General features: G+C 45.0%; 1 protein-coding gene across 3 annotated transcripts in view; it reads right to left on the bottom strand.

Annotated features, from left to right (window-relative positions):
- Positions 1 to 617: 617 nt before the first annotated feature.
- The window catches only part of LOC106590834 (proprotein convertase subtilisin/kexin type 6), an 85747-nt gene continuing 59727 nt past the window's right edge, over positions 618 to 26637 (bottom strand). Inside the window, exons 13-21 of one of the 3 annotated variants that reach the window (XM_045689431.2) lie at positions 23172 to 23308; positions 22914 to 23096; positions 22671 to 22773; positions 20936 to 21132; positions 16920 to 17007; positions 15681 to 16720; positions 11308 to 11437; positions 3535 to 3647; positions 618 to 1717 (exon numbers count right to left, since the gene is read on the bottom strand). In XM_045689431.2, coding sequence (XP_045545387.2) covers positions 1620 to 1717; positions 3535 to 3647; positions 11308 to 11437; positions 15681 to 16720; positions 16920 to 17007; positions 20936 to 21132; positions 22671 to 22773; positions 22914 to 23096; positions 23172 to 23308 — 2089 coding nt within the window. In that variant the 3' untranslated portion in view covers positions 618 to 1619. Of the gene's footprint in view, positions 1718 to 3534; positions 3648 to 11307; positions 11438 to 15680; positions 16721 to 16919; positions 17008 to 19349; positions 19733 to 20935; positions 21133 to 22670; positions 22774 to 22913; positions 23097 to 23171; positions 23309 to 26637 lie in introns of those variants that run through there. The other 2 variants (XM_082957899.1, XM_045689435.2) reach the window with 2 other exon arrangements.

Raw genomic sequence — 26637 nt, 5'->3', positions numbered from 1 at the left:
TTACAGGGAGAGTGTATATACGAACATCATATTTTCCATTTGTACTATCATTCTATTTACTTAAAGATGAATTAAATAATCATTGCAAAACTAAGTTGCATGGTTTGTTTATATCCTAATACCAGATTCGAATTGACGCGACTTGACACTAGCGATTTTTTGTTGTTGCCATATCAGCTTAGACATGACCAGTCAAAACACCTCTAAACAACATGTGATCAATATACAACGAGCTGAAACGAGTCGCCTACGATTCCCCACATTGCAGCTTCTTGTCATTGTTGCTAGCTATCTGGTCATCCAGAATCACAACAACACACAGACTTCTGCCCCATCGAAGCCAGCTCATTGTTTACGTGACGTTGTCAGCTAGCCCGTCTATGCGACTCATGTCTACGATAGGTATAATACTGGAAGCCACTTGTGGATGTGACAGCTCCAACGCTAGTTCACCTCCGACATCGGCTAAACACGGCAAATTGATTGAATCTAGGCCTGATGCTTTAGACACAATTTAACAATTTCTAATTGGTTTGTAAAAATCTGTTAAGTCATATTCGGGTTGAAGCTTTAGTGAGTTTGAAAGCCTGTGTCAAACATGTCTATGCAACAAGATATCATACACAATGTACGTCTTTTATTTCATACATAAATCAAACGATAAAAACATCAAATACACATTCTAAAATGTACAACAGCATTTGAAATGGTACAGTATACAGGAATTGTACAGTATTCAGTAATAGTCCCGTGTAGCTCAGTTGGTAGAGCATGAAGCTTGCAACGCCATGCTCTGTGGGTGTGATTCCCACAGGGACCAGTACGAAAAAAAAGTATGAAAATGTATGCACTCACTACTGTAAGTCACTCTGAAGTGTCTGCTAAAATGTAAATACAATTACAGTAATTCATTGTTTTACACATTTCTTTATAAAAAAAACCTAAAAGCCTTATACAGTATAAACCATTTTTTTGTGAGGAAGTTTGTATCTTAAGTATGAAAAAGTTGATCTGGGTCGTATTCGGTAGGGCACACGACAGAAAACAGAAAAGTTCCAAGTAGTCCCTTCATGTTTCAGTTTGTTTTATTCCATTTGGTGCCTTATAAATACGATCCCCATTTTGAGTGATGCTGTTTCTTTATCAACCAGCTCATACTATTCAGGTGACCAATTCACTTCCAAAAAACAGTGGTTCAATCAGAGAGTTATCGACTAACATGTGTAGTCGTAAAAAGTACTGTACTTTACAACAATGCAGCATTACAATAAAAAATATACATGTTACATACTGTATGTAGTTCTTTTAATAAAAAAAGACAACTTTAAAATACTGTATATATCGTATGAAAATCAAGTCTACCCTTTGCGGGGTAAAATTGATGGGAGGAATAGTGTGTGTTCCAGGGTTGGGATCAATTCCATTTCAATTCAGTGGATTCAGGAACGCATTGAGGGAAATGGAATTGACCCCCAACCCTGGTGAAGGCCTATTCATTCTTTCTTTTCATTCAGACACAGACATTAGCTAGTTTGTAAATGTACAGCGGATGAGGAAGTGGTGGGTTCCACGCAGGGTTCCTCTCCAGGTTCCACTCTTCAGGTTCTCTACTAGGATTCTCAACCGGTCATCAGACAGGTTCTGCAGCAGAACTGACGGAACAGCTTCTTCTCACACAGCCGGTTGGACTTTACCATCTCACAAAACACCTCGTCGGCTAGAGGGAGAGAGAGAGACTTCATAGATTATACACACAGCCGGTTGGACTTTACCATCTCACAAAACACCTCGTCGGCTAGAGGGAGAGAGAGAGAGAGACAGAGACAGAGAGACAGAGAGAGACAGAGAAAGAGACAGAGACTTCATAGATTATACACACAGCTGTCCTCTCCCACTCTTTCCTCCCTTCCCCTATACAAACTTTCTGTGCCAATCCTTTACTACTACACAACCCCCCCCTTTCCCAGTCATCCTCCAAAAATGCCCTCTCCTCCTCTTTCTCCACTCTCAGCCCCCTCCCTTCTGCCCTCCTCATACCCTCTCCTTGTCCCCTCCTCTCCTAGATCTACTTCTCTACTACACCCTTTCTCCATATCCATCAATTCTACCCTTTCCGTGCCCTCTCCTCCTCTTCCCCACATCCGTTCTCACTTTGCTATGACCCCTCTACTCTGGTAGAATATTCTTTCTAGTCCGGTGGTGGAATTGGGTCACTGTAGAGTGGGTCACTGTAGAGAATCCCTGGTGCATAGAGAGAAGCCTGTTAACCACAGAGAGGTCCCCAGACCAATCCTGTTCCCTGTTATACCAAAGCTCCCATGGAGGTGTGAGGCCCTGGTGAGGCCATACAAAGGCACTGTTTACTCAAAGCAACATTATGGCTGCTCGGCCAATACTTTCAGTGCGTCCCAATTGGCACTATTCACTATGTTGTGCACTACTTTTGACCAGGGCCCATAGCCTTTCCCTCCTCCCTCCCTCCCTCCCCTCCCTCCCTCCCTCCCTCCCTCCCTCCCTCCCTCCCTCCCTCCCATAGCTCACAGGCTGCTACAGCCATGGGCCCTAGTTGCTCTTTCAAACCCAAATCACATCCCTTCCTCTCACATCCTGCGGCACGCAATTGAGAAACACCCCTGGAGATCTGAGCGAGCGAGCACCCCGCGGGGCCCAACAACTGAAAGTAACTAAAACTTACAGTGAGAGAATCTGAACGTGAAACATTTCCTAAAGGCACAAACGTAGGGGTGTTTCTTTAAAAAAAAAGTATTGGGGAACGAGCTACGAAGTTTGCAGAAGGCAGCAGACCTGTGTTCAAATACTATTTGAAATAATATAAAATACTTTATCTGTGCTTGATTGAGCTTGCCTGGTGTAATCGGCCAATAGAATAGTCCCAAAACTGTAAACACTGACCATCTGGCACTCCGAGCAGGCAAGAGCAAAAGCTGAAAGTTTTTTTGTTGAGATTTCTAATTGTATTTGAACCCAAGTCTGGAAAGCAGTGTGTCTATTCCTATATCCAATAACTTGCTGAGTGCATCCAATTGGACGAATCCGCCCCTGTAAAAACAGAATAAACAAACATTTCACAAGATGTCTCAATAGCCACCTACAGTATGTGAAACATCCAACATTACAGCTCTATATCCCCGGATAGTGGCTTAGTAAGGCTTAGCAAGATAGAGCTAGACTCTTCTCATTCATTCTTTACCTCACCTTTTTGGATGGGCCGTTAGGGTTGTAGAATGCAGAAAGCGGCAGGTTAGACAGAAAGCGGGCCAACATGGCAACCTCATAAACATGGCAACCTCCCAACCCCGCCACTCTCTGTTAGCACCCCGCGCCAATCTGTTCTGCATTCACACAATTCATTCACACAATTCAATCACACAAGTCTCCTGTATTGTCATCCCACCAGAGAAAGAACTGTTGGGGTATGTGTCACCACCGCTATTTGTGTGTGTGTGTGTCTGAAAGTGTGAGTGTGTATTTCAGGCCTTTTGAGTGACCCTCAACAAGCTTTCATACACTCACCATTGTTACAGGTGGCGTTCACGATGCACGTCCTGCTGACGAGGTTGTAGCTGTCTTTGCACTTGACGCAGGTCGTCCCGGGGCCGTCGCAACTCAGGCAATTCTCCTCACACCTGGACACCGCACCCACACATTAAGATGGAGGCACAAAAGAGAATGAGAGAGAATGAAAAGAAAGAAAGAGTATGGAATACGTCCAGAAAACAAGGTGGGCCTTTTTCCCCCCAGAGAGATGTAGAAAGAGAGAGAGAGAGAGGAGGTTGAGAGGGAGAAAGAGAGACAGAGGGGTAGAGAAAGAGAGAGGGGGGAGGTTGAGATAGAGAAAGAGAATGTATTGGATAATGAACAGGGACAAGAAGAAAATGATGTTATAAATATTTATGGAAGGGTCTGACCTAGTGGGTGATGGGACAGAGTCTGACCTAGTGGATGATGGGACAGAGTCTGACCTAGTGGGTGATGGGACAGAGTCTGACCTAGTGGATGATGGGACAGAGTCTGACCTAGTGGATGATGGGACAGAGTCTGACCTAGTGGGTGATGGGACAGAGTCTGACCTAGTGGATGATGGGACAGAGTCTGACCTAGTGGATGATGGGACAGAGTCTGACCTAGTGGGTGATGGGACAGAGTCTGACCTAGTGGGTGATGGGACAGGGTCTGACCTAGTGGATGATGGGACAGGGTCTGACCTAGTGGGTGATGGGACAGAGTCTGACCTAGTGGGTGATGGGACAGAGTCTGACCTAGTGGATGATGGGACAGAGTCTGACCTAGTGGATGATGGGACAGAGTCTGACCTAGTGGGTGATGGGACAGAGTCTGACCTAGTGGGTGATGGGACAGGGTCTGACCTAGTGGGTGATGGGACAGAGTCTGACCTAGTGGGTGATGGGACAGAGTCTGACCTAGTGGATGATGGGACAGAGTCTGACCTAGTGGATGATGGGACAGGGGTGAGAGAGTGGATGATGGGACAGGGGGAGAGAGAGTGACATGGCTCAACAAGAACTGTAACAATGTAAAGCAATAGAAAGAGAAAGAGGTGATAGACAGAGAGAGAGTGAGTGGTCACAAGATAGACTAAATGGATTTAAACTGGCCATGCTGATTAGGATTAGTTCTTTGCGATATGATTAGGTTTCTCTTCATTTTTTTTAAACCGGTGGCCTTCAATAGTAGATCGAAATAGAACAACATAATATTTGATGTTTCTGCATGCCAATAATAAAGCCTTCTTTTTCAGACGCTCATATGACGTGATATATACTGTAAACAGGTTCTCCCCCCTCTCTCTGTCGCTCCTTCTCTTGTAATTAAAATCTTTCCTTGCCCTGTTACCCATGGGTCATAGCCTTTGCAGCTATTTTATTGCCTTCTAGCACCGTGGCCACAAGCAACCCACACCCCTTCTCTTCCTCTTCCTGACTATCTTCCCCCTGCCATTTCCAGCTCCTGCCCCAAACCGGAGAGAGTAAACAAGAAAGAGAAACTGAGAGGGAAGAAAAGATAGAGGGAGTGAGAGAGGAAGAGAAATAGAGTGAGGGGGGAGACAGACAGAGAGAGAGAGAGAGAGAGAGAGAGAGAGAGAGAGAGAGAGAGAGAGAGAGAGAGAGAGAGAGACAATGACATAGAGAAAGAACTAAAGGAGAATCCATCCCTGGTGCCGTCGCAAAACCATGACCTTCTATCAGAGCCTCTATTTGGTTCTGACATCTCCCATAAACCACTGGACTGATTTATAAAAATCCCTGTGCGCCAAAAACAGCTTTCTCTCTCCCCACTCCTCAGTGGAGATAGAGAACGAGAGAGATTGAGAAAGCGAGTGCCCCTCGCCACCCCGCGCTCAGCCATTACGGTGAGCTAAAAGGATGTTGATGCTGCCATTAAATTCTCGGCGTCGGTGCAGGTGAGATTTACACCCTCAGTCAGTCCTGTTGATCCTGTTTGACTGCACAATGCCATCTGATTTAAAGACAATTATGGAGATGACAAAGAATAATGAGTGGAGCAGAGGGACAACAGACAGAAGGATATAGTGGAGCAGAGGGAGAAGAGACAGAAGGATATAGTGGAGCAGAGAGACAACAGACAGAAGGATATAGTGGAGCAGAGGGACAACAGAAAGAAGGATATAGTGGAGCAGAGGGACAACAGACAGAAGGATATAGTGGAGCAGAGAGACAATAGACAGAAGGATATAGTGGAGCAGAGGGACAACAGACAGAAGGATATAGTGGAGCAGAGGGAGAACAGACAGAAGGATATAGTGGAGCAGAGGGACAACAGACAGAAGGATATAGTGGAGCAGAGAGACAACAGACAGAAGGATATAGTGGAGCAGAGGGACAACAGACAGACGGATATAGTGGAGCAGAGGGACAACAGACAGAAGGATATAGTGGAGCAGAGGGAGAACAGACAGAAGGATATAGTGGAGCAGAGAGACAACAGACAGAAGGATATAGTGGAGCAGAGGGACAACAGACAGAAGGATATAGTGGAGCAGAGGGACAACAGACAGAAGGATATAGTGGAGCAGAGGGACAACAGACAGAAGGATATAGTGGAGCAGAGGGACAACAGACAGAAGGATATAGTGGAGCAGAGGGAGAACAGACAGAAGGATATAGTGGAGCAGAGGGACAACAGACAGAAGGATATAGTGGAGCAGAGGGAGAACAGACAGAAGGATATAGTGGAGCAGAGGGACAACAGACAGAAGGATATAGTGGAGCAGAGAGACAACAGACAGAAGGATATAGTGGAGCAGAGAGAGAACATACAGAAGGATATAGTGGAGCAGAGGGACAACAGACAGAAGGATATAGTGGAGCAGAGGGAGAACAGACAGAAGGATATAGTGGAGCAGAGGGAGAAGAGACAGAAGGATATAGTGGAGCAGAGGGAGAACAGACAGAAGGATATAGTGGAGCAGAGGGACAACAGACAGAAGGATATAGTGGAGCAGAGGGAGAACAGACAGAAGGATATAGTGGAGCAGAGGGACAACAGACAGAAGGATATAGTGGAGCAGAGGGACAACAGACAGAAGGATATAGTGGAGCAGAGGGACAACAGACAGAAGGATATAGTGGAGCAGAGGGAGAAGAGACAGAAGGATATAGTGGAGCAGAGGGACAACAGACAGAAGGATATAGTGGAGCAGAGGGACAACAGACAGAAGGATATAGTGGAGCAGAGAGACAACAGACAGAAGGATATAGTGGAGCAGAGGGACAACAGACAGAAGGATATAGTGGAGCAGAGAGACAATAGACAGAAGGATATAGTGGAGCAGAGGGACAACAGACAGAAGGATATAGTGGAGCAGAGGGACAACAGACAGAAGGATATAGTGGAGCAGAGAGACAACAGACAGAAGGATATAGTGGAGCAGAGGGAGAACAGACAGAAGGATATAGTGGAGCAGAGGGACAACAGACAGAAGGATATAGTGGAACAGAGGGAGAAGAGACAGAAGGATATAGTGGAGCAGAGGGACAACAGACAGAAGGATATAGTGGAGCAGAGAGACAACAGACAGAAGGATATAGTGGTGCAGAGAGACAACAGACAGAAGGATATAGTGGAGCAGAGGGACAACAGACAGAAGGATATAGTGGAGCAGAGGGACAACAGACAGAACGATATAGTGGAGCAGAGGGACAACAGACAGAAGGATATAGTGGAGCAGAGGGACAACAGACAGAAGGATATAGTGGAGCAGAGGGACAACAGACAGAAGGATATAGTGGAGCAGAGAGACAACAGACAGAAGGATATAGTGGAGCAGAGGGACAACAGACAGAAGGATATAGTGGAGCAGAGAGACAACAGACAGAAGGATATAGTGGAGCAGAGGGACAACAGACAGAACGATATAGTGGAGCATAGAGACAACAGACAGAAGGATATAGTGGAGCAGAGGGAGAACAGACAGAAGGATATAGTGGAGCAGAGGGACAACAGACAGAAGGATATAGTGGAGCAGAGGGAGAACAGACAGAAGGATATAGTGGAGCAGAGGGACAACAGACAGAAGGATATAGTGGAGCAGAGAGACAACAGACAGAAGGATATAGTGGAGCAGAGGGAGAACAGACAGAAGGATATAGTGGAGCAGAGGGACAACAGACAGAAGGATATAGTGGAGCAGAGGGAGAAGAGACAGAAGGATATAGTGGAGCAGAGGGACAACAGACAGAAGGATATAGTGGAGCAGAGAGACAACAGACAGAAGGATATAGTGGTGCAGAGAGACAACAGACAGAAGGATATAGTGGAGCAGAGGGACAACAGACAGAAGGATATAGTGGAGCAGAGGGACAACAGACAGAACGATATAGTGGAGCAGAGGGACAACAGACAGAAGGATATAGTGGAGCAGAGGGACAACAGACAGAAGGATATAGTGGAGCAGAGGGACAACAGACAGAAGGATATAGTGGAGCAGAGAGACAACAGACAGAAGGATATAGTGGAGCAGAGGGACAACAGACAGAAGGATATAGTGGAGCAGAGAGACAACAGACAGAAGGATATAGTGGAGCAGAGGGAGAACAGACAGAAGGATATAGTGGAGCAGAGGGACAACAGACAGAAGGATATAGTGGAGCAGAGGGAGAAGAGACAGAAGGATATAGTGGAGCAGAGGGACAACAGACAGAAGGATATAGTGGAGCAGAGGGACAACAGACAGAAGGATATAGTGGAGCAGAGAGACAACAGACAGAAGGATATAGTGGAGCAGAGGGACAACAGACAGAACGATATAGTGGAGCAGAGAGACAACAGACAGAAGGATATAGTGGAGCAGAGGGAGAACAGACAGAAGGATATAGTGGAGCAGAGGGACAACAGACAGAAGGATATAGTGGAGCAGAGGGAGAACAGACAGAAGGATATAGTGGAGCAGAGAGACAACAGACAGAAGGATATAGTGGAGCAGAGGGACAACAGACAGAAGGATATAGTGGAGCAGAGGGACAACAGACAGAAGGATATAGTGGAGCAGAGAGACAATAGACAGAAGGATATAGTGGAGCAGAGGGACAACAGACAGAAGGATATAGTGGAGCAGAGGGACAACAGACAGAAGGATATAGTGGAGCAGAGAGACAATAGACAGAAGGATATAGTGGAGCAGAGGGACAACAGACAGAAGGATATAGTGGAGCAGAGGGACAACAGACAGAAGGATATAGTGGAGCAGAGGGACAACAGACAGAAGGATATAGTGGAGCTGTGTTTTTTTTTACAACAGCAGCCACAACTGGCCCGTCCGACGACGACGCAACTTCGGCAGCTGCGTCAGGTCCTGATCGACCCGCACTGCGTTCCTGTGATCGTCCTCAAGACCGGTGTGCTAGTTCAGCGCGTCGGGGAGGTATTGTCACGGATCCCTCTGGAACTTTCATTGCGTAACCTGGCCCCTTTGTGCCCGGGTTTGTTGTCTAAAGCTAGGCGTTTGGAAGAAATTATTTGAGAGAGAGCGCAAGAGAGAGAGAGACATACCAATTAATGAGACCCAGATGGTCGATGGTACTGACCCTCAGTCAGTCAATCTCCAACAGAAGAAAGGTGAAAGAGAGGTGAGAGAGAAGGGAGGGAGAAGGGACAGAGAGGAGAGAGAGAAGGGAGGGAGAGAGAAGGGAGGGAGAAGGGAGAGAGGAGAGAGAGAAGGAAGAGAGGGCAGGGAAAGAAGGGAGAGAGAGAAGGGAGGGAGAAGGGAGAGAGGAGAGAGAGAAGGGAGGGAGAAGGGAGGGAGAAGGGACACAGAGGAGAGAGAGAAGGGAGGGAGAGAGAAGGGAGGGAGAAGGGAGAGAGGAGAGAGAGAAGGAAGAGAGGGCAGGGAAAGAAGGGAGAGAGAGAAGGGAGAGCGAGACAAGTGGAAATAGAAAATGAAAGTGAAAATAAACAGAGAGAGGGTAAGAGGAGCGCTGATGTTGAAGGTAGTTCAGAGATTTCTTTAAGAGAAGCGCTGATGTTGAAGGTAGTTCAGAGATTTCTTTAAGAGAAGCGCTGATGTTGAAGGTAGTTCAGAGATTTCTTTAAGAGAAGCGCTGATGTTGAAGGTAGTTCAGAGATTTTTTTAAGAGAAGCACTGATGTTGAAGGTAGTTCAGAGATTTCTTTAAGAGAAGCGCTGATGTTGAAGGTAGTTCAGAGATTTCTTTAAGAGAAGCGCTGATGTTGAAGGTAGTTCAGAGATTTTTTTAAGAGAAGCGCTGATGTTGAAGGTAGTTCAGAGATTTCTTTAAGAGAAGCGCTGATGTTGAAGGTAGTTCAGAGATTTTTTTAAGAGAAGCGCTGATGTTGAAGGTAGTTCAGAGATTTCTTTAAGAGAAGCGCTGATGTTGAAGGTAGTTCAGAGATTTCTTTAAGAGAAGCGCTGATGTTGAAGGTAGTTCAGAGATTTTTTTAAGAGAAGCGCTGATGTTGAAGGTAGTTCAGAGATTTCTTTAAGAGAAGCACTGATGTTGAAGATGGTTCAGAGATTTCTTTAAGAGAAGCGCTGATGTTGAAGGTAGTTCAGAGATTTTTTTAAGAGAAGCGCTGATGTTGAAGGTAGTTCAGAGATTTCTTTAAGAGAAGCGCTGATGTTGAAGGTAGTTCAGAGATTTCTTTAAGAGAAGCGCTGATGTTGAAGATGGTTCAGAGATTTCTTTAAGAGAAGCGCTGATGTTGAAGGGAATTCAGAGATTACTTTAAGAGAAGCGCTGATGTTGAAGGATGGTTCAGAGATTTCTTTAAGAGGAGCGCTGATGTTGAAGGTAGTTCAGAGATTTCTTTAAGAGGAGCACTGATGTTGAAGGTAGTTCAGAGATTTCTTCACACCTTAATCCCACATGAATAGGAAAGATTGGCACCATCTAATTCTATCTAGTTAGAGGCTGCTGATCTTTGCCACAGAGGGTTCAGAATATGAACTCAGCTGGAGTTTAGATTACTTTTAAGAGAAGTAGATGAATAACTTGGAGTTTAACGAAGCCTTAATTGTGTTTTTATAACTGACAACTGATTTTCTGGAAATTAAGCCTTGTCTTGGACTAAAAAGCAATGGAAATTCTGTATGGAAAACTGACCCTGAATTTCCTGTTTGGCACTTTTCACCCTACAGAGCAAAGCCAAGCCAAGTTGTACTGTAGCCTGGTTACACATCCACCATACTTGGATCCACCGGAACAGTGCTGGACAGGACAATGTGAAAAGAAAAGATCCAAATATCCAGTGCAGTACAGTTTGGGTTGGCCCAATAGTATGAGAAGGGTACTGTATATCTCTTAAAATTATATGGCCAGATTAATGCAGGGTCTGAAGCTCCTGGCCCAGGCCCGAATGGGGCTCCAGAGGCAAAAAGAAAAAAGAAGGAAATAGAATCTTGTCCTCTAGCCGGCTTTCTCTCTCTGTCAAACCGTCTGGTTTCACAGCGCCTAAAAAAGGGACTTGAATGGAAGCCTATGGCAGGTGCAGGAAAATCTCCCGCTCGATTTTCAGCATATAGCATAACGTTTAGAATTTCTGCCCTACAGTTAAGATTTAAAAGGGCAGGCTTTGAAATCCATAGTGTTTCCAGGGTCTACAAGCTTTAGTGATTGTCCCGGGTAGCTCAGTTAGTAGAGTGTGGCACTTGCAATGCCAAGGTTGTGGGTTCAATTCCCAAAAGGGACCAGATTGCAGAATGTATGGACTCAATACTGTAAGTCACTCTGGCTAACAGTGTCTGCTAAATGACTGAAATGCAATTAAGCCTGATGATGGGGTCACTCACTTGTGACACATCCCCTGGTGGTAGCCAGCATCCTCTGTTGAGTAGTATCCTGGGGCACAGGTCTGAACACACCTCCACTCTTGCTGCAGGTGATCTCTGGCACACTGGATACACTCCTCCTTACCTGGACCTGCAACAACACACAGCAACAGTTCCAAACAGAAAAGGACTGGTCCATCTTTAGCCCAGTGGGGTGAGTTGTTTCATTATTTGGCTAATAATAGGTCCTCAAGGAAACAAATTGTCTGGTGTGTAAGAAATTCCTGGGCCGATTTCTGGTCCCAGTCCGTTCCTGGTTCAAAGTACTTTAACTTGTTATGGATAGGGGGCAGTATTTTCACGGACGGATAAAAAAACGTACCCGATTTAAACTGATTATTACTCCTGCCCAAAAACTAGAATATGCATATAATTATTAGCTTTGGATAGAAAACACTCCAAAGTTTCTAAAACTGTTTGAATGGTGTCTGTGAGTATAACAGAACTCATTTGGCAGGCCAAAACCTGAGAAGATTCCAAACAGGAAGCGCCCTCTCTGACCATTTCTTGGCCTTCTTGATCATCTCTATCCAAAACAGGGGATCTCTGCTGTAACGTGACATTTTCTAACGCTCCCATGGGCTCTCAGAAGGCGCCAGAACGTTGAATGATGACTTTGCAGGCCATGGCTGAAAAACAGTAGCGCATTTGGTAAGTGGTCGATCTGAGAACAATGAGACTGTCGCGCGCGTGCACGAGACGACTCCATATTTTCATTTTCAGTCTTTCAACAAAAACAACAACTCCCGGTCGGAATATTATCGCTTTTTTACAAGAAAAATCGCATAAAATGTGATTTTAAACAGCGTTTGACATGCTTCGAAGTACGGTAATGGAATATTTAGAATTTTTTGGTCACGAAACACGCCGGGCGCGTCACCCTTCATTACCCTTCGGATAGTGTCTTGAACGCACAACAAAACGCCGCTATTTGGATATAACTATGGATTATTTGGAACCAAACCAACATTTGTTATTGAAGTAGAAGTCCTGGGAGTGCATTCTGACGAAGAACAGCAAAGGTAATCCAATTTTTCTTATAGTAAATCTGAGTTTGGTGAGTACCAAACTTGGTGGGTGTCAAAATAGCTAGCCTGTGATGGCCGAGCTATCTACTCAGAATATTGCAAAATGTGCTTTCGCCGAAAAGCTATTTTAAAATCTGACACCGCAATTGCATAAAGGAGTTCTGTATCTATAATTCTTAAAATAATTGTTATGTTTTTTGGGAACGTTTATCGTGAGTAATTTAGTAAATTCACCGGAAGTGTTCGGTGGGAATGCTAGTTCTGAACGTCACATGCTAATGTAAAAAGCTGGTTTTTGATATAAATAGGAACTTGATTGAACAAAACATGCATGTATTGTATAACATAATGTCCTAGGAGTGTCATCTGATGAAGATCATCAAAGGTTAGTGCTGCATTTAGCTGTGTTTTTGTTTTGTGACATTATATGCTAGCTTGAAAAATGGGTGTCTGATTATTTCTGGCTGGGTACTCTGCTGACATAATCTAATGTTTTGCTTTCGCTGTAAAGCCTTTTTGAAATCGGACAGTGTGGTTAGATAAAGGAGAGTCTTGTCTTTAAAATGGTGTAAAATAGTCATATGTTTGAAAAATTGAAGTTTTCGGATTTTCGAGGAGTTTGTATTTCGCGCCACGCCTATCATTGGATATTGGAGCAGGTGTTCTGCTAGCGGAACGTCTACATGTAAGAGGTTTTAAACGGCTGTCCCCTGAACATGCGGTGGTGCGTAGACCAAAAGTAAAACATCAAATGCAAAAGGCGTCCGACCGCACTCAAAATGATGATACCTTTCCTAATCCCAATTGCCAATAACAACATATAAGAAATTGATACAATTTATTTGGAATTGAAGCCAGATACATGCCTTTAGGAAAATGTCTGGCTTGTTTTGGGGATGAACAATCCCTTTAATGTACCCTCTCTTTCTCATTACAATCAGTGCCAGGGCATTGGTTGAGAGGTGAACCACTAATTCTGCTCCTCTACTACAGCAATAAGCATCTTTCTCTACTGGCTGTTTTGAGGCTAAGTTCACTTGTTCCACAGACATGCACACAGTCACGCACACATGCGCACACACACAATCTAATCCCTCAGCTTTCTCTCCCCACAGCACGTCTGGCTCTGTCTGTCAATACTACTGGCTCAGGGCAACGCCAGAGCTTCACCAGCTAAATGTCAACTGCGTCCGACGGCCTAACCCCAGGACACAGCGCTCATAATTAGGGGCCGATTTAATTAATGTAAATCAATGAGCGAATTGACTTAAATCTGACACCCATGTAGATCACAGACGTGAGATGTCGACGCAGTGCCGAAAGGAATGATCACGATAGGCAGAACTGGCAAGCAACCTTTCAGTTTTCATTCGTTGTGAAATTATGGTATTTTCATGTCTTCGGACCATAGCACAGGTTCCAACCCAAGTGCCAGTGCCGTTTAGCAAACTCCAGACATTTATATTTGTTGGAGGACATGAAAATAGAGCTCTTTGACCACGCACACAAGTGTCTCTGCCAGGAGGCTGAACCTTGGCCAAATGACAGTGCCTTCAGAAAGTATAAACCTCTTGACTTATTCCACATTTTGTAGCCTGAAATCAAAATTGATTAAATAGATTTTTTTCTCACCCATCTACACACAATACCCCATAATAACAAAGTGAAAATATGATTTTAGACATTTTTGCAAATGTATTAAATTAAATACATAAATATCTAATTTGCATAAGTTCTCACACCCCTGAGTCAATACTATGTAGAAGCACCTTTGGCGGCGATTACAGCTTTGAGTGGTCTTGGGTATGTTTGTATCAGCTTTACACATATGGATTTGGGGATTTTCTCCCATTCTTCCTTTTCTCAAACTCTGTTAAGTTAAATGGGGAGCAACGGTGAAAAGCAATCTTCAAGTCTTTCCACAGATTTTCAATGGGATTCAAGTCTGGGCTTTGACTGGACCACTCAATGACTTTCACATTCTTGTTATGAAGCCTTTCTAGCGTTGCTTAGACTGGGGGCGAAGATTTACGTTTCAACAGGAAAACACCAAGCATACAGCCAAAGGTAATTTGCTCTCTGAAGCAGGTTCTCATCAAGGATTTGCCTGTATTTGGCTCTTCACCAGTCTCCCAGTTCATGCTGCTGAAAAGCATCCCCATAGTATGATGCTGCCACCACCATGCTTCATTGCAGGGATTGTGTTAGACAGGTGATGAGCTGTGCCTGGTTTTCTCCAGACGTAGCGCTGTGCATTCATTCAAAAGAGTACATTTTTGTCTCAGACCACAGAATCTTTTGCCTTATGATCTCAGAGTCTTTCACATGCCTTTTTGTAAACTCCAGGTCTGCTGTCATGTGACTTTTTCTCAGGAGTGGCTTCCGTCTGGCCACTCTCCCATAAAGCCCAGATTGCTGAGACTGTTGTCCTTCTGGCAGGTTCCCCCATCTAAGCCAAGGAACTCTGTAGGGTTCTAAGTCGCCTCCCTGACCAAGGTCCTTCTTGCTCGATTGCTTAGCTTGGTCAGACGGCCAGTGATGGAAACCAGTGTGCTCTTGGAACCTTTCAACCCTCTAGAAATAGTTTTCTACCCTTCCCCAGATATATGCCTCATCCTATCTCAGAGATCTACAGACAGTTGCTTGGACTTCATGGTATAGTTTCTGCTCTGACATGCACTGTCAACTGTGAAACCTTATATAGACAGGTATGTTTCTTTCTAAATCATGTCCAATCAATCGAATTGGCCACAGGTGGACTCCAATCAAGTGACATCTCAAGGATGATCAAAGGAAATTGGAGGCACCTGAGCTGAATTTGGAGTGTCATTGCAAAGGGGTGTGAATACTTATGTAAATTAGATATTTCTGTATTTAATTTTCAATAAAACATGTTTAGAAACATGTTTTATTATTATGGGGTCATTATGCGGTATTGTGTGTAGATGGGTGAGAGAATTCAGGTTGTAACATAACAAAATGTGGAATAAGTCAAGGGGTATGAATGCTTTCTGAAGGCACTGTATGTGCTGGAGCGTGCGAGATGTTCTCACCAGAACAGGCCAGTATGACAGTGTGACACAGCAAGGTCACTCTGACACTATGACCTCCATAAATGGGTCATATAGACCGTTGACATTTGATCCTGACATTAATAGTTCAACGTTAAGAGGACCAGTGAGTGAAAAAATGCAAGGCTCAGTGCCATTACCCTCGCAAGAGGAGAGTGCTGGAGTATTGCAAACAGGGATGCCAATATTTTTTACTCCTATCTTTATGAGAACAGGAGGTGTGACGGACACTGACCTGTGCAGGTAGAGCAGGAGGTGTGACAGGGACACTGACCTGTGCAGGTAGAGCAGGAGGTGTGACAGGGACACTGACCTGTGCAGGTAGAACAGGAGGTGTGACAGGGACACTGACCTGTGCATGTAGAGCAGGAGGTGTGACAGGGACACTGACCTGTGCAGGTAGAGCAGAAGGTGTGACAGGGACACTGACCTGTGCAGGTAGAGCAGGAGGTGTGACAGGGACACTGACCTGTGCAGGTAGAGCAGGAGGTGTGACAGGGACACTGACCTGTGCAGGTAGAGCAGGAGGTGTGACAGGGACACTGACCTGTGCAGGTAGAGCAGGAGGTGTGACAGGGACACTGACCTGTGCATGTAGAGCAGGATGTGTGACAGGGACACTGACCTGTGCAGGTAGAGCAGGAGGTGTGACAGGGACACTGACCTGTGCATGTAGAGCAGGAGGTGTGACAGGGACACTGACCTGTGCAGGTAGAGCAGAAGGTGTGACAGGGACACTGACCTGTGCAGGTAGAGCAGGAGGTGTGACAGGGACACTGACCTGTGCAGGTAGAGCAGGAGGTGTGACAGGGACACTGACCTGTGCAGGTAGAGCAGGAGGTGTGACAGGGACACTGACCTGTGCAGGTAGAGCAGGAGGTGTGACAGGGACACTGACCTGTGCATGTAGAGCAGGAGGTGTGACAGGGACACTGACCTGTGCAGGTAGAGCAGAAGGTGTGACAGGGACACTGACCTGTGCAGGTAGAGCAGGAGGTGTGACAGGGACACTGACCTGTGCAGGTAGAGCAGGAGGTGTGACAGGGACACTGACCTGTGCAGGTAGAGCAGGAGGTGTGACAGGGACACTGACCTGTGCAGGTAGAGCAGGAGGTGTGACAGGGACACTGACCTGTGCAGGTAGAGCAGGAGGTGTGACAGGGACACTGACCTGTGCAGGTAGAGCAGGAGGTGTGACAGGGACTACACTTCATCTCCTCCAGATGAAAGAAGGTTCCGTTGGCACACTCCGGAACACAGGTCATCCCCGCCAGACTGCGCACACACACACACACACACACACACACACACACACACACACACACACACACACACACACACACACACACACACACACACACACACACACACACACACACACACACACACACACACACACACAAAAACACGCTTATGTTCTCTACATTACATTTTTCATCAGTGACATTCCCTAAAGAGATTACATGTAGTTTACCTGTAGCCGTCGTTACAGGCAGTACACCTGTCTGAGTCCCGCAGACACTTCATACAGTTCTCATGACACCTCAGACACTTCCTCTGAACTGAGGAGAGGGAGGGAAGGAATGGGAGGAGAGGGAGGGAGGGAGGGAGGGAGGGAAGGAATGGGAGGAGAGGGAGGGAGGGAGGGAGGGAGGGAGGGAGGGAGGGAGGGAGGGAGGGAGGGAGGGAGGGAGGGAGGGAGGGAGGGAGGGAGGGAGGGAGGGGAGGTAGAGGGGGCAGATGGGAAGAGAGCGTGAGAAATAAATATAGTTATCCATTTTTAACTCAGTACAGTACTCAGAGGACTGCTCATTCAACCACCAAAACCAAACACAAAAACAACCAGGCTCTCAGTCTCGATCTTTCTGTCTCTCCCTCTCGATCTTTCTGTCTCTCTCTCTCAATCTTTCTGTCTCCCCCTCTCTCTCTGTCTCTGTCGCCTTCTTTCTGTCTCCCTCTGTCTCTCTCTTTCTGTCTCTCCCTCTGTCTCTCTCTTTCTGTCCCTCTCTCTGTCTCCCTCTTTCTGTCCCTTTCTCTGTCTCCCTCTTTCTGTCCCTCTCTCTGTCTCCCTCTTTCTGTCCCTCTCTCTCCCTCTGGCTCTCTCAGTCTCCGTCTCTCTCTGTCTCCCTCTCTCCCTCTCCCTCAGTCTCTCTGTCTTGTCGTCCTCTCTCCGTCTCTCTCTCTCTCCATCTCTCTCTCTCTCCGTCTCTCTCTCTCTCCGTCTCTCCGTCTCCCTCTCTCCGTCTCCCTCTCTCTGTCTCCCTCTCTCCCCCACTCCCTCTCTCTCAGTCTCTCTCTCTCTCAGTCTCTCTCTCTCTCCCGCTCCCTCTCTTTCGCTCAGTCTCCCTCTCTCTCAATTCAATTCAATTCAAGGGGCTTTATTGGCATGGGAAACACATCTTAACATTGCCAAAGCAAGTGAAGTAGATAATATACAAAAGTGAAATAAACAATAAAAATGAACAGTAAACATTACACTCACAGAAGTTCCAAAAGAATAAAGACATTACAAATGTCATATTATGTATATATACAGTGTTGTAATGATGTACAAATGGTTAAAGTACAAGGGAAAAAAAAAGAAGCATAAATATGGGTTGAATTTACAATGCTGTTTGTTCTTCACTGGTTGACCTTTTCTTGTTGGAACATGTCACAAATCTTGCTGTTGTGATGGCACACTGTGGTATTTCACCCAGTATCTATGGGAGTTTATCAAAATTGGGTTTGTTTTCGAATTCTTTGTGGATTTGTGTAATTTGAGGGAAATATGTGTCTCTAATATGGTCATACATTTGGCAGGAGGTTAGGAAGTGCATCTCAGCTTCCACCTCATTTTGTGGGCAGTGTTCACATAGCCTCTCTCCTCTTGAGAGTCAGGTCTGCCTACGGCGGCCTTTCGCAATAGCAAGGCAATGCTCACTGAGTATGTACATAGTCAAAGCTTTCCTTAAGCTTGGTTCAGTCACAGTGGTCAGGTATTCTGCCACTGTGTACTCTCTGTTTAGGGCCAAATAGCATTCTAGTTTGCTCTGTTTTTTTGTTAATTCTTTCCAATGTGTCAAGTAATTATCTTTTTGTTTTCTCATCATTTGGTTGGGTGTAATTGTGCTGCTGTCCTGGGGCTCTGTGGGGTGTGTTTTTGTTTTGCTTTTGAACCTGCTTTCATTGAGGATATTACCAACACCACAGGCCTTTTTGGGTTGGAGGGTTTTTATTTTGTCCTGTAGTTCTTTCAAGGTAATTGGAGAATCCAGTGGGTTCTGGTAGTCTTTAATAGTTGATTCTAATATTTGTATTTGATCATGTATATGTTTTTGCTGTTTGTTCTTTGTTCTTTGTTATAGAGCCAAAAATATTGGAGAAGTGGTTTACCCATACATCTCCATTTTGAATAGATAATTCTTTGTGTTGTTGTTTGTTTAGTGTTTTCCAATTTTCCCAGAAGTGGTTAGAGTTTATGGATTCTTAAATTACATTGAGCTGATTTCTGACTGATTGTTTTAGTGATTCACCATAGTGAAGGCGTAGACTCAGGTTTTCCGAGTCTCTATGTTTTTGGTTGGACAGGTTTCTCAACTACTTTCTTAGATTTTTACATTCTTCATCGTTGTTCATTTTCTTTGGTCTTCTTTTTGAGATTTTTAGACTTGATAGGGAAGCTGAGAGGCCAAATATACTGTTAAGATTTTCTACTGCCAAGTTTACACCTTCACTATTACAGTGGAACGTTTTATCCAGGAAGTTGTCTAAAAGGGATTGAATTTGTTGTTGCCTAATTGTTTTTTGGTAGGTTTCCAAACTACATTCCTTCCATCTATAGCATTTCTTAATATTACTCAGTTCCTTTTGGCTTTGATGCCTCATGATTGAGTATTGCTCTGTTCAAGTAGACTGTGATTTTGCTGTGGTCTGATAGGGGTGTCAGTGGGCTGACTGTGAACGCTCTGAGAGACTCTGGGTTGCGGTCAGTGATAAAGTAGTCTACAATACTACTGCAAAGAGATGAGCTATAGGTGTACCTACCATAGGAGTCCCCTCGAAGCCTACCATTGATTATGTACACACCCAGCGTGCGACAGAGCTGCAGGAGTTTTGACCCGTTTTTGTTGGTTATGTTGTCATAGTTGTGCCTAGAGGGGCATATGGGGGAGGGAATGCTGTCACCTCCAGGCAGGTGTTTGTCCCCCAGTGTGCTGAGGGTGTCCGGGTTTGGTCGGTCACTCACTCACTCTCAGGCCTGGCGTGTTTGGAGGATTTATAGAGGAAATACCATCCAAACATCATCTGTCCAACAGCACAAAAGACCTCCGTAAATGAGCCTGCAACCCAGTTTCAGCCATTTCACACACACACGGTCAGACTGGGACAAAAGATCGGCCCTGGCATTTATAACACACCGGCCCACTTATTTCCTTGATGCCCGCACACCGGCCATTTTTTCAGCCAGTCCCCCATTATTAGCCAGATAATGATCATTTTGTGCAAAAAACCCAAGTTAAACAGGCCTACTGGGCTAACAATGGACCAGCCTATCTGGTCATACACACACACACACACACACACACACACACACACACACACACACACACACACACACACACACACACACACACACACACACACACACACACACACACACACACACACACACACAAACAGTATGGCTGAAAAACAGATGAGAGAGGCTCTGTGAGTGCTCTGTACGTCAGAGAGTATCTCAGGTTATGACAGATGACGTCAATGCGTGCTCGCCTGTGTGCGTCCATGTCATTCACAAATCAACACATGAACCCACTCCACCATACCCAGTTAATCCCTGGCGTCCAGGATAACAGGCAGCATGGGAGTTGAACATTGACCTGTTGTGTGGTCACGCAAAAACCTCATCACATCAACACTTTTGAGCCGCAAATCATTCCCTTATTCCCTTCTATAGAAAATATCTTCACACACTCAAACTGTTACCATGTTACTAAGCAGATTCTATGTCAATACAACGCTTTTACTACAGTTATTACTGTGTAGTTAAATAGGTATGAGGGCAACTTAAAGTAAAGTAGTACATTGTTTCTTCTTGGAGAGACAACACTAATAGCTTAAATTGTATTTTTCGTATCTATATATATATTTTACCGTTATTTAACTAAGCCAGTCATTTAAGAACAAATTCTTATTTACTATGACAGCCTACCCCGGCCAAACCCGGACGATGCTGGGCCAATTGTGCCCCGCCCTATGGGAATCCCAATCAATGACGGATGTGATACAGTTAGTTAGGGCTTAGTTAGTTAGGGTAAACTGATCCTAGATCTGTGGTTAGAAAGTTCTACCTAGATCTCTTTTATTTTCCTAACCATTTCTCTTTACAGTAACATCACTAGCAGCAGAGTTACAGTAAATATGTCCTAGATCTGTGGTTAGTTTGGGGAAACTGATCCTAGATCTGTGGTTAGGCACAACTTCTTCAAGCAACTCCAGTTGACTTACTGTCGTCAGCGAAGTACCCAGCAGGGCAGGTCTCAGAGCAGGTAGTGTTGAGGGGGTTGAAGTAGAGCCCCCTGCGACAGGAGCGACACTCGGTGGGGGTGCGTCCCACACACCTCTCACAGCCCTTGTAACAGCGTCGACACCTCCTGGCCTCCAAGTTATCGTAGAAGCCCAGCGGACAGTGGCTCACACACGTCCTGTCATGGATCGACTGATTGATGAGTTCTAATTACAGTAAATTGAGTTGATAATACAGTAAAACACACATTAGCTTTGTAGAGACTGGCTATGCTGTATTTCACAAGTCCTGGGATGGATGAACGGATGGATGGATGGATGGATGGATAAATGGATGCATGAACGGATGGATTTATTAATTCAAAAGGACCTATTCCCCATATTCTCGATCTGTTCATTATGTGAAATGTAACCTCTCTGCAAGTTGGCAATTGTTTATTTTACTGTTTTATCTAATCAATTAAATTGATTAATGAATTTCACATAAACAACAGATAAAGTAAATGGGGATAAGACCCTTTGAATGAATTAGTCAGAAAGACTACAACATCATAAAAAGAGGGCAAGTAGATTTGATGTCCCATTCGTTATTCCTATATTAGCTTCATTATTCCTCTCCTGTAATCTTCTATTAGAAGTATTATGGTAGCACTGTTTTATGGTACAGAAATGACCTGAGATTTGTTAGGAAATAAAGAGGTATCAAAAGGGACTTTCTGGTATTTAATTCAAAGAATTTCACACAATTGGTAACTACCTGGTACCAAATGGTGCCGATGTGTCCTTTGGTTGGAGTATCAAATAAACAAGTAAGTATTCTTAGGTTATTATTGTGTAAAGACCCTTGCTCCCTTCGGTCTCAACGTAGACTTTGATCTGAAGCCATTCTAGTGATTATTGTGATTTTGCTATTGTAAATGTTTGTAGGCCTATGTAGCCAAATTGTATCTATGATCGTACGCTATCCATTTATGTTTTTTGTATGCTATTTTAATATATGAGAATTAACCAATGATATCAGGCCACACCCGGCCATGATTACAGACACCTGTGTGTCTTGTGACACTATATAAACGAGTCACCCTGCAGTGTTTGTGATCATACCCTGATGAAGACAGCTTGGCTGTCCAAACGTTGGACATACATTTTTTTTGCATCTGAGCTCCTAGAGCGTGTGGCTCTCCTTTATTTTTTAAAGTATTATTGTGTAATTACCATATTACCATGTCATTTCTAAGTAAATACCAGGTCATTTCTAAGTAAATACCAGGTCAATTCTGTACCGTAAAATAAAGAGCTACCGAAGTAATACAGGTTTTCTGAATAAGAAGAAAGAATGGACACAGTCAAAATGCTCCCACTCTTTCCACATGCTCTTGTGCCTTCCTGTCTTGATGTTGAGCAGAAACAGAACAATAAATAATTACTGAGTTTGAATCAGATATGGTCACAGTCACAGCACAGATAAAAGAGGAAACCAAGATGGGTCACAAATCTGAAGCATCCGGTGGGGGCTTCCACTCACCACCAAATATGGTGATGAGAGGAATTCCAGTGGTAGACAGAGGGAGAAGATGGAGTGAGATGGACGGGGCCAACATTCCACAAATTTTCTCATACTGTATATGAAACATTCAGCGGTTCCTATTGTAAAAGGCCCAATCTGTCCCATCTTGGGTTAGTTAAAAGTATCTTTGGTCCCAGTCTGTTTGTTTACCTGCCTGTCTTGAGGCTGCCCAGGCTGTAGTGGATACAGTTCAGACAGTGTTCAGGATCTGTCCCGTCACAGCCCTGGTCCCCACACTCACTGTGGCACGGCCCTGAGAGGGGTTACAGAGAATACACACACAAATGCAAGGGTACACACAAAACACACACACACACAGAGGTTGAGTTGTGTTGTCGGAATACAGTGTTGTAACAGTTCAGAGCGAACAGTATATGGCAGAGCCTCTCCTACCGCTGTACTCCTCCTCTTCCTCCTCCTGGTGCTTGAGGACCACCGGGGGCGGTTCGGGCCCGTCGGGGTCCCAGCTGGGGGTTGGGATCTCAAGCATCCTGGAGCGAGAGTGCTGGGTCCCGTGAGACTGGTACGGGTGCCCCGAGGTGCCATAAAGGACCAGCGTCCACTCTTTCAGTTTACCTAGAACAAGGAGAAGAAATCTCCATAAAAACACAGTATGAAGAGATCTCTGTGTGTGTGTGTGTGTTTTCTTACCCAGCACCTCTGGGTTGCGTAGCGATGAGGGAGAGTCTATGATCTCCAGGATCCACTGGCCCTCTGTCCTCTCCCCCCAGCAGTGAACAGTCATGAACTCCCAGTTCCTAAAACCTTCATTAGAGTTATCAAACAACCTGAAGAGAGAGAGAGGGGGGGAGAGAAAGTAAGTCACTTCTCAACTTCTAAGGCAATTAAATTCTGTTTCACAGCGCAAACAGACAAATCTTAACGCCTTTGTACTTTCTCAGCCCCCCTGAAGAAAAATATTTAATTATTCAAAGAGGCTAATTAAAGACAAATGTAAGCACTGGCTGCTTTAAAGCTAGCCGCGACAGGAGATAAAATCACATCAATGGGCTCAAGTAACATCACAGTGGCTTCAGCTCTCTGTAGCATGTGGTGAGGTCTGGCGTGGCTGCTACTGTGTTGGTGTGATTGGGAATAATGTTTGTGCACGCTATCAGGAAGTTTCAGGAAGCTGTTTTGGTTACTCTACAGGGTGGGTAACTGTGTGTAAAGGGGCAATCTGGGATTGGTACATTCCATTTTGGAAGTCAAATTAACGATACAGCCATTGATTCTTGAAGAACATCACTTAGTTGAGAGTGGTTACTTTTGTCTAGCTCCATCCCTCAGCTGTTTCCCCAAACAAGTTTGGGAAACAGATTGCCCCTTTACAGGAGAGGATCAGAGAAAGGGCTTCAGTGCCCTGGGGTTGGTGTAGCAGTTAGCACTGTCAAGCACTCACATCACACCTTCCCTGAGATCTAAAGCAAACTTTCGCTCACAGAGTGACAGTCTACTGTTGGCTAGGATGGTTGAAAATTAGGAATATACAAAATAAAGGGAGAAAAAATGACATCTAACCTTTTGAATATCTGTCACCCAGCCTGTATAATTATATTGATGAAACAAATGGGAATCTGAACAGCAGCCAAGCCAGCAGGTTTCTGCATCTATACGTGAGAGAGAGTCCTCACATCGGCACCAGAGCCAACTGTCAGAGGAGGGTGTGACATATTCCAACAACTAGCTGCTGAACAGGTGTACTAGAATGGATTTTCAAGGGCTATCTGTCTGTCTGTGTTTGTGCCACATACTGCGTGGAGGGAGTTCATGTCCAAGGGGCTAACTCTCTTCAGCGGTGTGTGTGTGTGTGTTCTCTTTGAACTGCTGTAGCAAGCAGTTTGATTAAAGCTACAAAATCTCTCTCTCTCCCTCTCCCTCTTCTTTCTTCCCCCCTCTCTCTCCCTCTCCCCCTTATTTCTTCCCCTCTCTCTCCGCCCCTTCTTTCTTCCCCTCTCTCCCTCTCCTTTCTTCCCCTCCTTCTTTCTTCCCATCTCTCTCTCTCTCTCTCTCTCTCTCTCCCTCTCCCCCTTATTTCTTCCCCTCTCTCTCTCCCCCCCTTCTTTCTTCCCCCTCTCTCTCCCTCTCCCCCTTATTTATTCCCCTCTCTCTCTCCCCCTTCTTTCTTCCCCTCTCTCCCTCTCCTTTCTTCCCCTCCTTCTTTCTTCCCATCTCTCTCTCTCTCTCTCTCTCTCTCTCCCTCTCCCCCTTATTTATTCCCCTCTCTCTCTCCCCCTTCTTTCTTCCCCTCTCTCCCTCTCCTTTCTTCCCCTCCTTCTTTCTTCCCATCTCTCTCTCTCTCTCTCTCTCTCTCTCTCCCTCTCCCCCTTATTTCTTCCCCTCTCTCTCTCCCCCTTCTTTCTTCCCCCTCTCTCCCTCTCCTTCCTTCTTCCCCTCCTTCTTTCTTCCCATCTCTCTCTCTCTCCCTCTCTCTCTCCCTCTCCCCCTTCTTTCTTCCCCTCTCTCTCCCCCTTCTTTCTTCCCCTTCTCTCTCTCTTTCTCTTTCGCTGTCAGGGGACATAATCAGCAACAGCAATACCTCCCTTTACACAGTGCACCAATCTGGCAATGCACAGTGCATTCCCAATCTGGCAACCAGCCCAAGCTGCAAATTAACTCTGTTTACTTCAAGTCCAAAATGACTCGTCACTGCACTACTGCTAGTTAGCTATGTACATTACAATATATTACATTACACCAGGCAATCTACAATCATTTTACTTTAGGAGATGAGTTGGGAGAAGGGGATTGAACCATTCCCATTCCAGGCCAATGGGAGTAAATGAAAGCGTAAATCTATCTGTCAAGTCCCGCCGGTGGTAAATGGTTTTAACGGATGGGTTCTGTGAGATCCTCCTGACCACTAATTTACCCCTCACACTCTAACTCAAGCCAAATGTCTTGGCTGGCAATCTGGCAACCTCAGAGACATAATGAAGGAGAGGATGCTTTATTATAGAGAGGGAGTGAGAAAGAGAGGGAGAGAGAGGGAGAGAGAGAGAAAGAGAGAGAAAGAGAGAGAAAGAGCTGAAACATAGGACAGCCAAACATATGTGACATCATCTGCATGCTATAGAGCAATTGAAGTGAGAAAAATATTGCCCAATACAATCGTAACCTTTTATAAAGACGGGACAGCACTCAATCCAGGCTTAGTTTGGGAAAACAAACTCATATCATGTAATACCCATATGGGGATTGAGGGAGGCGAAAAGGGGATGCTGTTCAATCAAAAACATTATCTGGATGTCTCCAGATTTATACATAACAACCATCATATAGTAAGGAACATTCCCTAGGAAGGCTTGTTTTGATCTTCCCAAGGAGGTTATTATGATTACTTATTTAACCTTTATTTAGCCAGAGAGTCATGCTGAGATCACGGTCTCATTTGCAGATGAGCCATACATGAACACATCAATACACAGCAATTACACCATACGAATTACACCATACGACGTATCATATGAAACAAACAAATTGTTCAGTAAAAAAGGCCCCCTAACGTCCGCCTGAATTGCCCTAGAGGCACCAACTTGAAGAACGTTTGGAGAACGTTCCATAAACTGGAGCAGTGGTCAGCAGCAATGCCTACGGGCTGGGAGACCTGCAAGGGACGTTGCTGTTTGCCACAACATGTACATACACTATATATCATGTCAGTAAAACTTCTGCATACCAGGGGTGTATTCACAGCGGGATTGATTTTCGATGCAAACGTTTTCCTGTTTGCACAATCAAGGCTGTACACCAGCCTTGATTGAACAAAGTCCCTGATTGTTTGATCACTAGAGGCTCAGCGCTGCATTAGGATGGAAGAAGGATTCAATTAAAAACGAATCTTGAAAGTAAAAGCCACTTGTGGAAAGTAATCGTCATAGTGTTCCGAGCCAACGTCCGAACAACGTCAGAACAAGTACAGCGAAACAAAGGGACTAGCTGAGCCTGTGGATGCAGGGAGGGTGTGTGTGTGTGTGTGTGTGTGTGTGTGTGTGTGTGTTTGCGGCTGCAGGGAGAAAGGGAGCTGTTTTGAAGTTGACTAACATCATTATGGCACTCTGTGGAAAATAAAAGGAGAGTGCCGCTTGTGTCTTCCTCACTTGTGTCTTCCTCACTT

The sequence above is a fragment of the Salmo salar genome, chromosome 11, assembly GCF_965601325.2.
Source record: "Salmo salar chromosome 11, fSalSal1, whole genome shotgun sequence".
In the NCBI taxonomy this organism is placed as follows: domain Eukaryota; kingdom Metazoa; phylum Chordata; class Actinopteri; order Salmoniformes; family Salmonidae; genus Salmo; species Salmo salar.
This window is presented reverse-complemented; position numbering and strand designations above follow the sequence as displayed.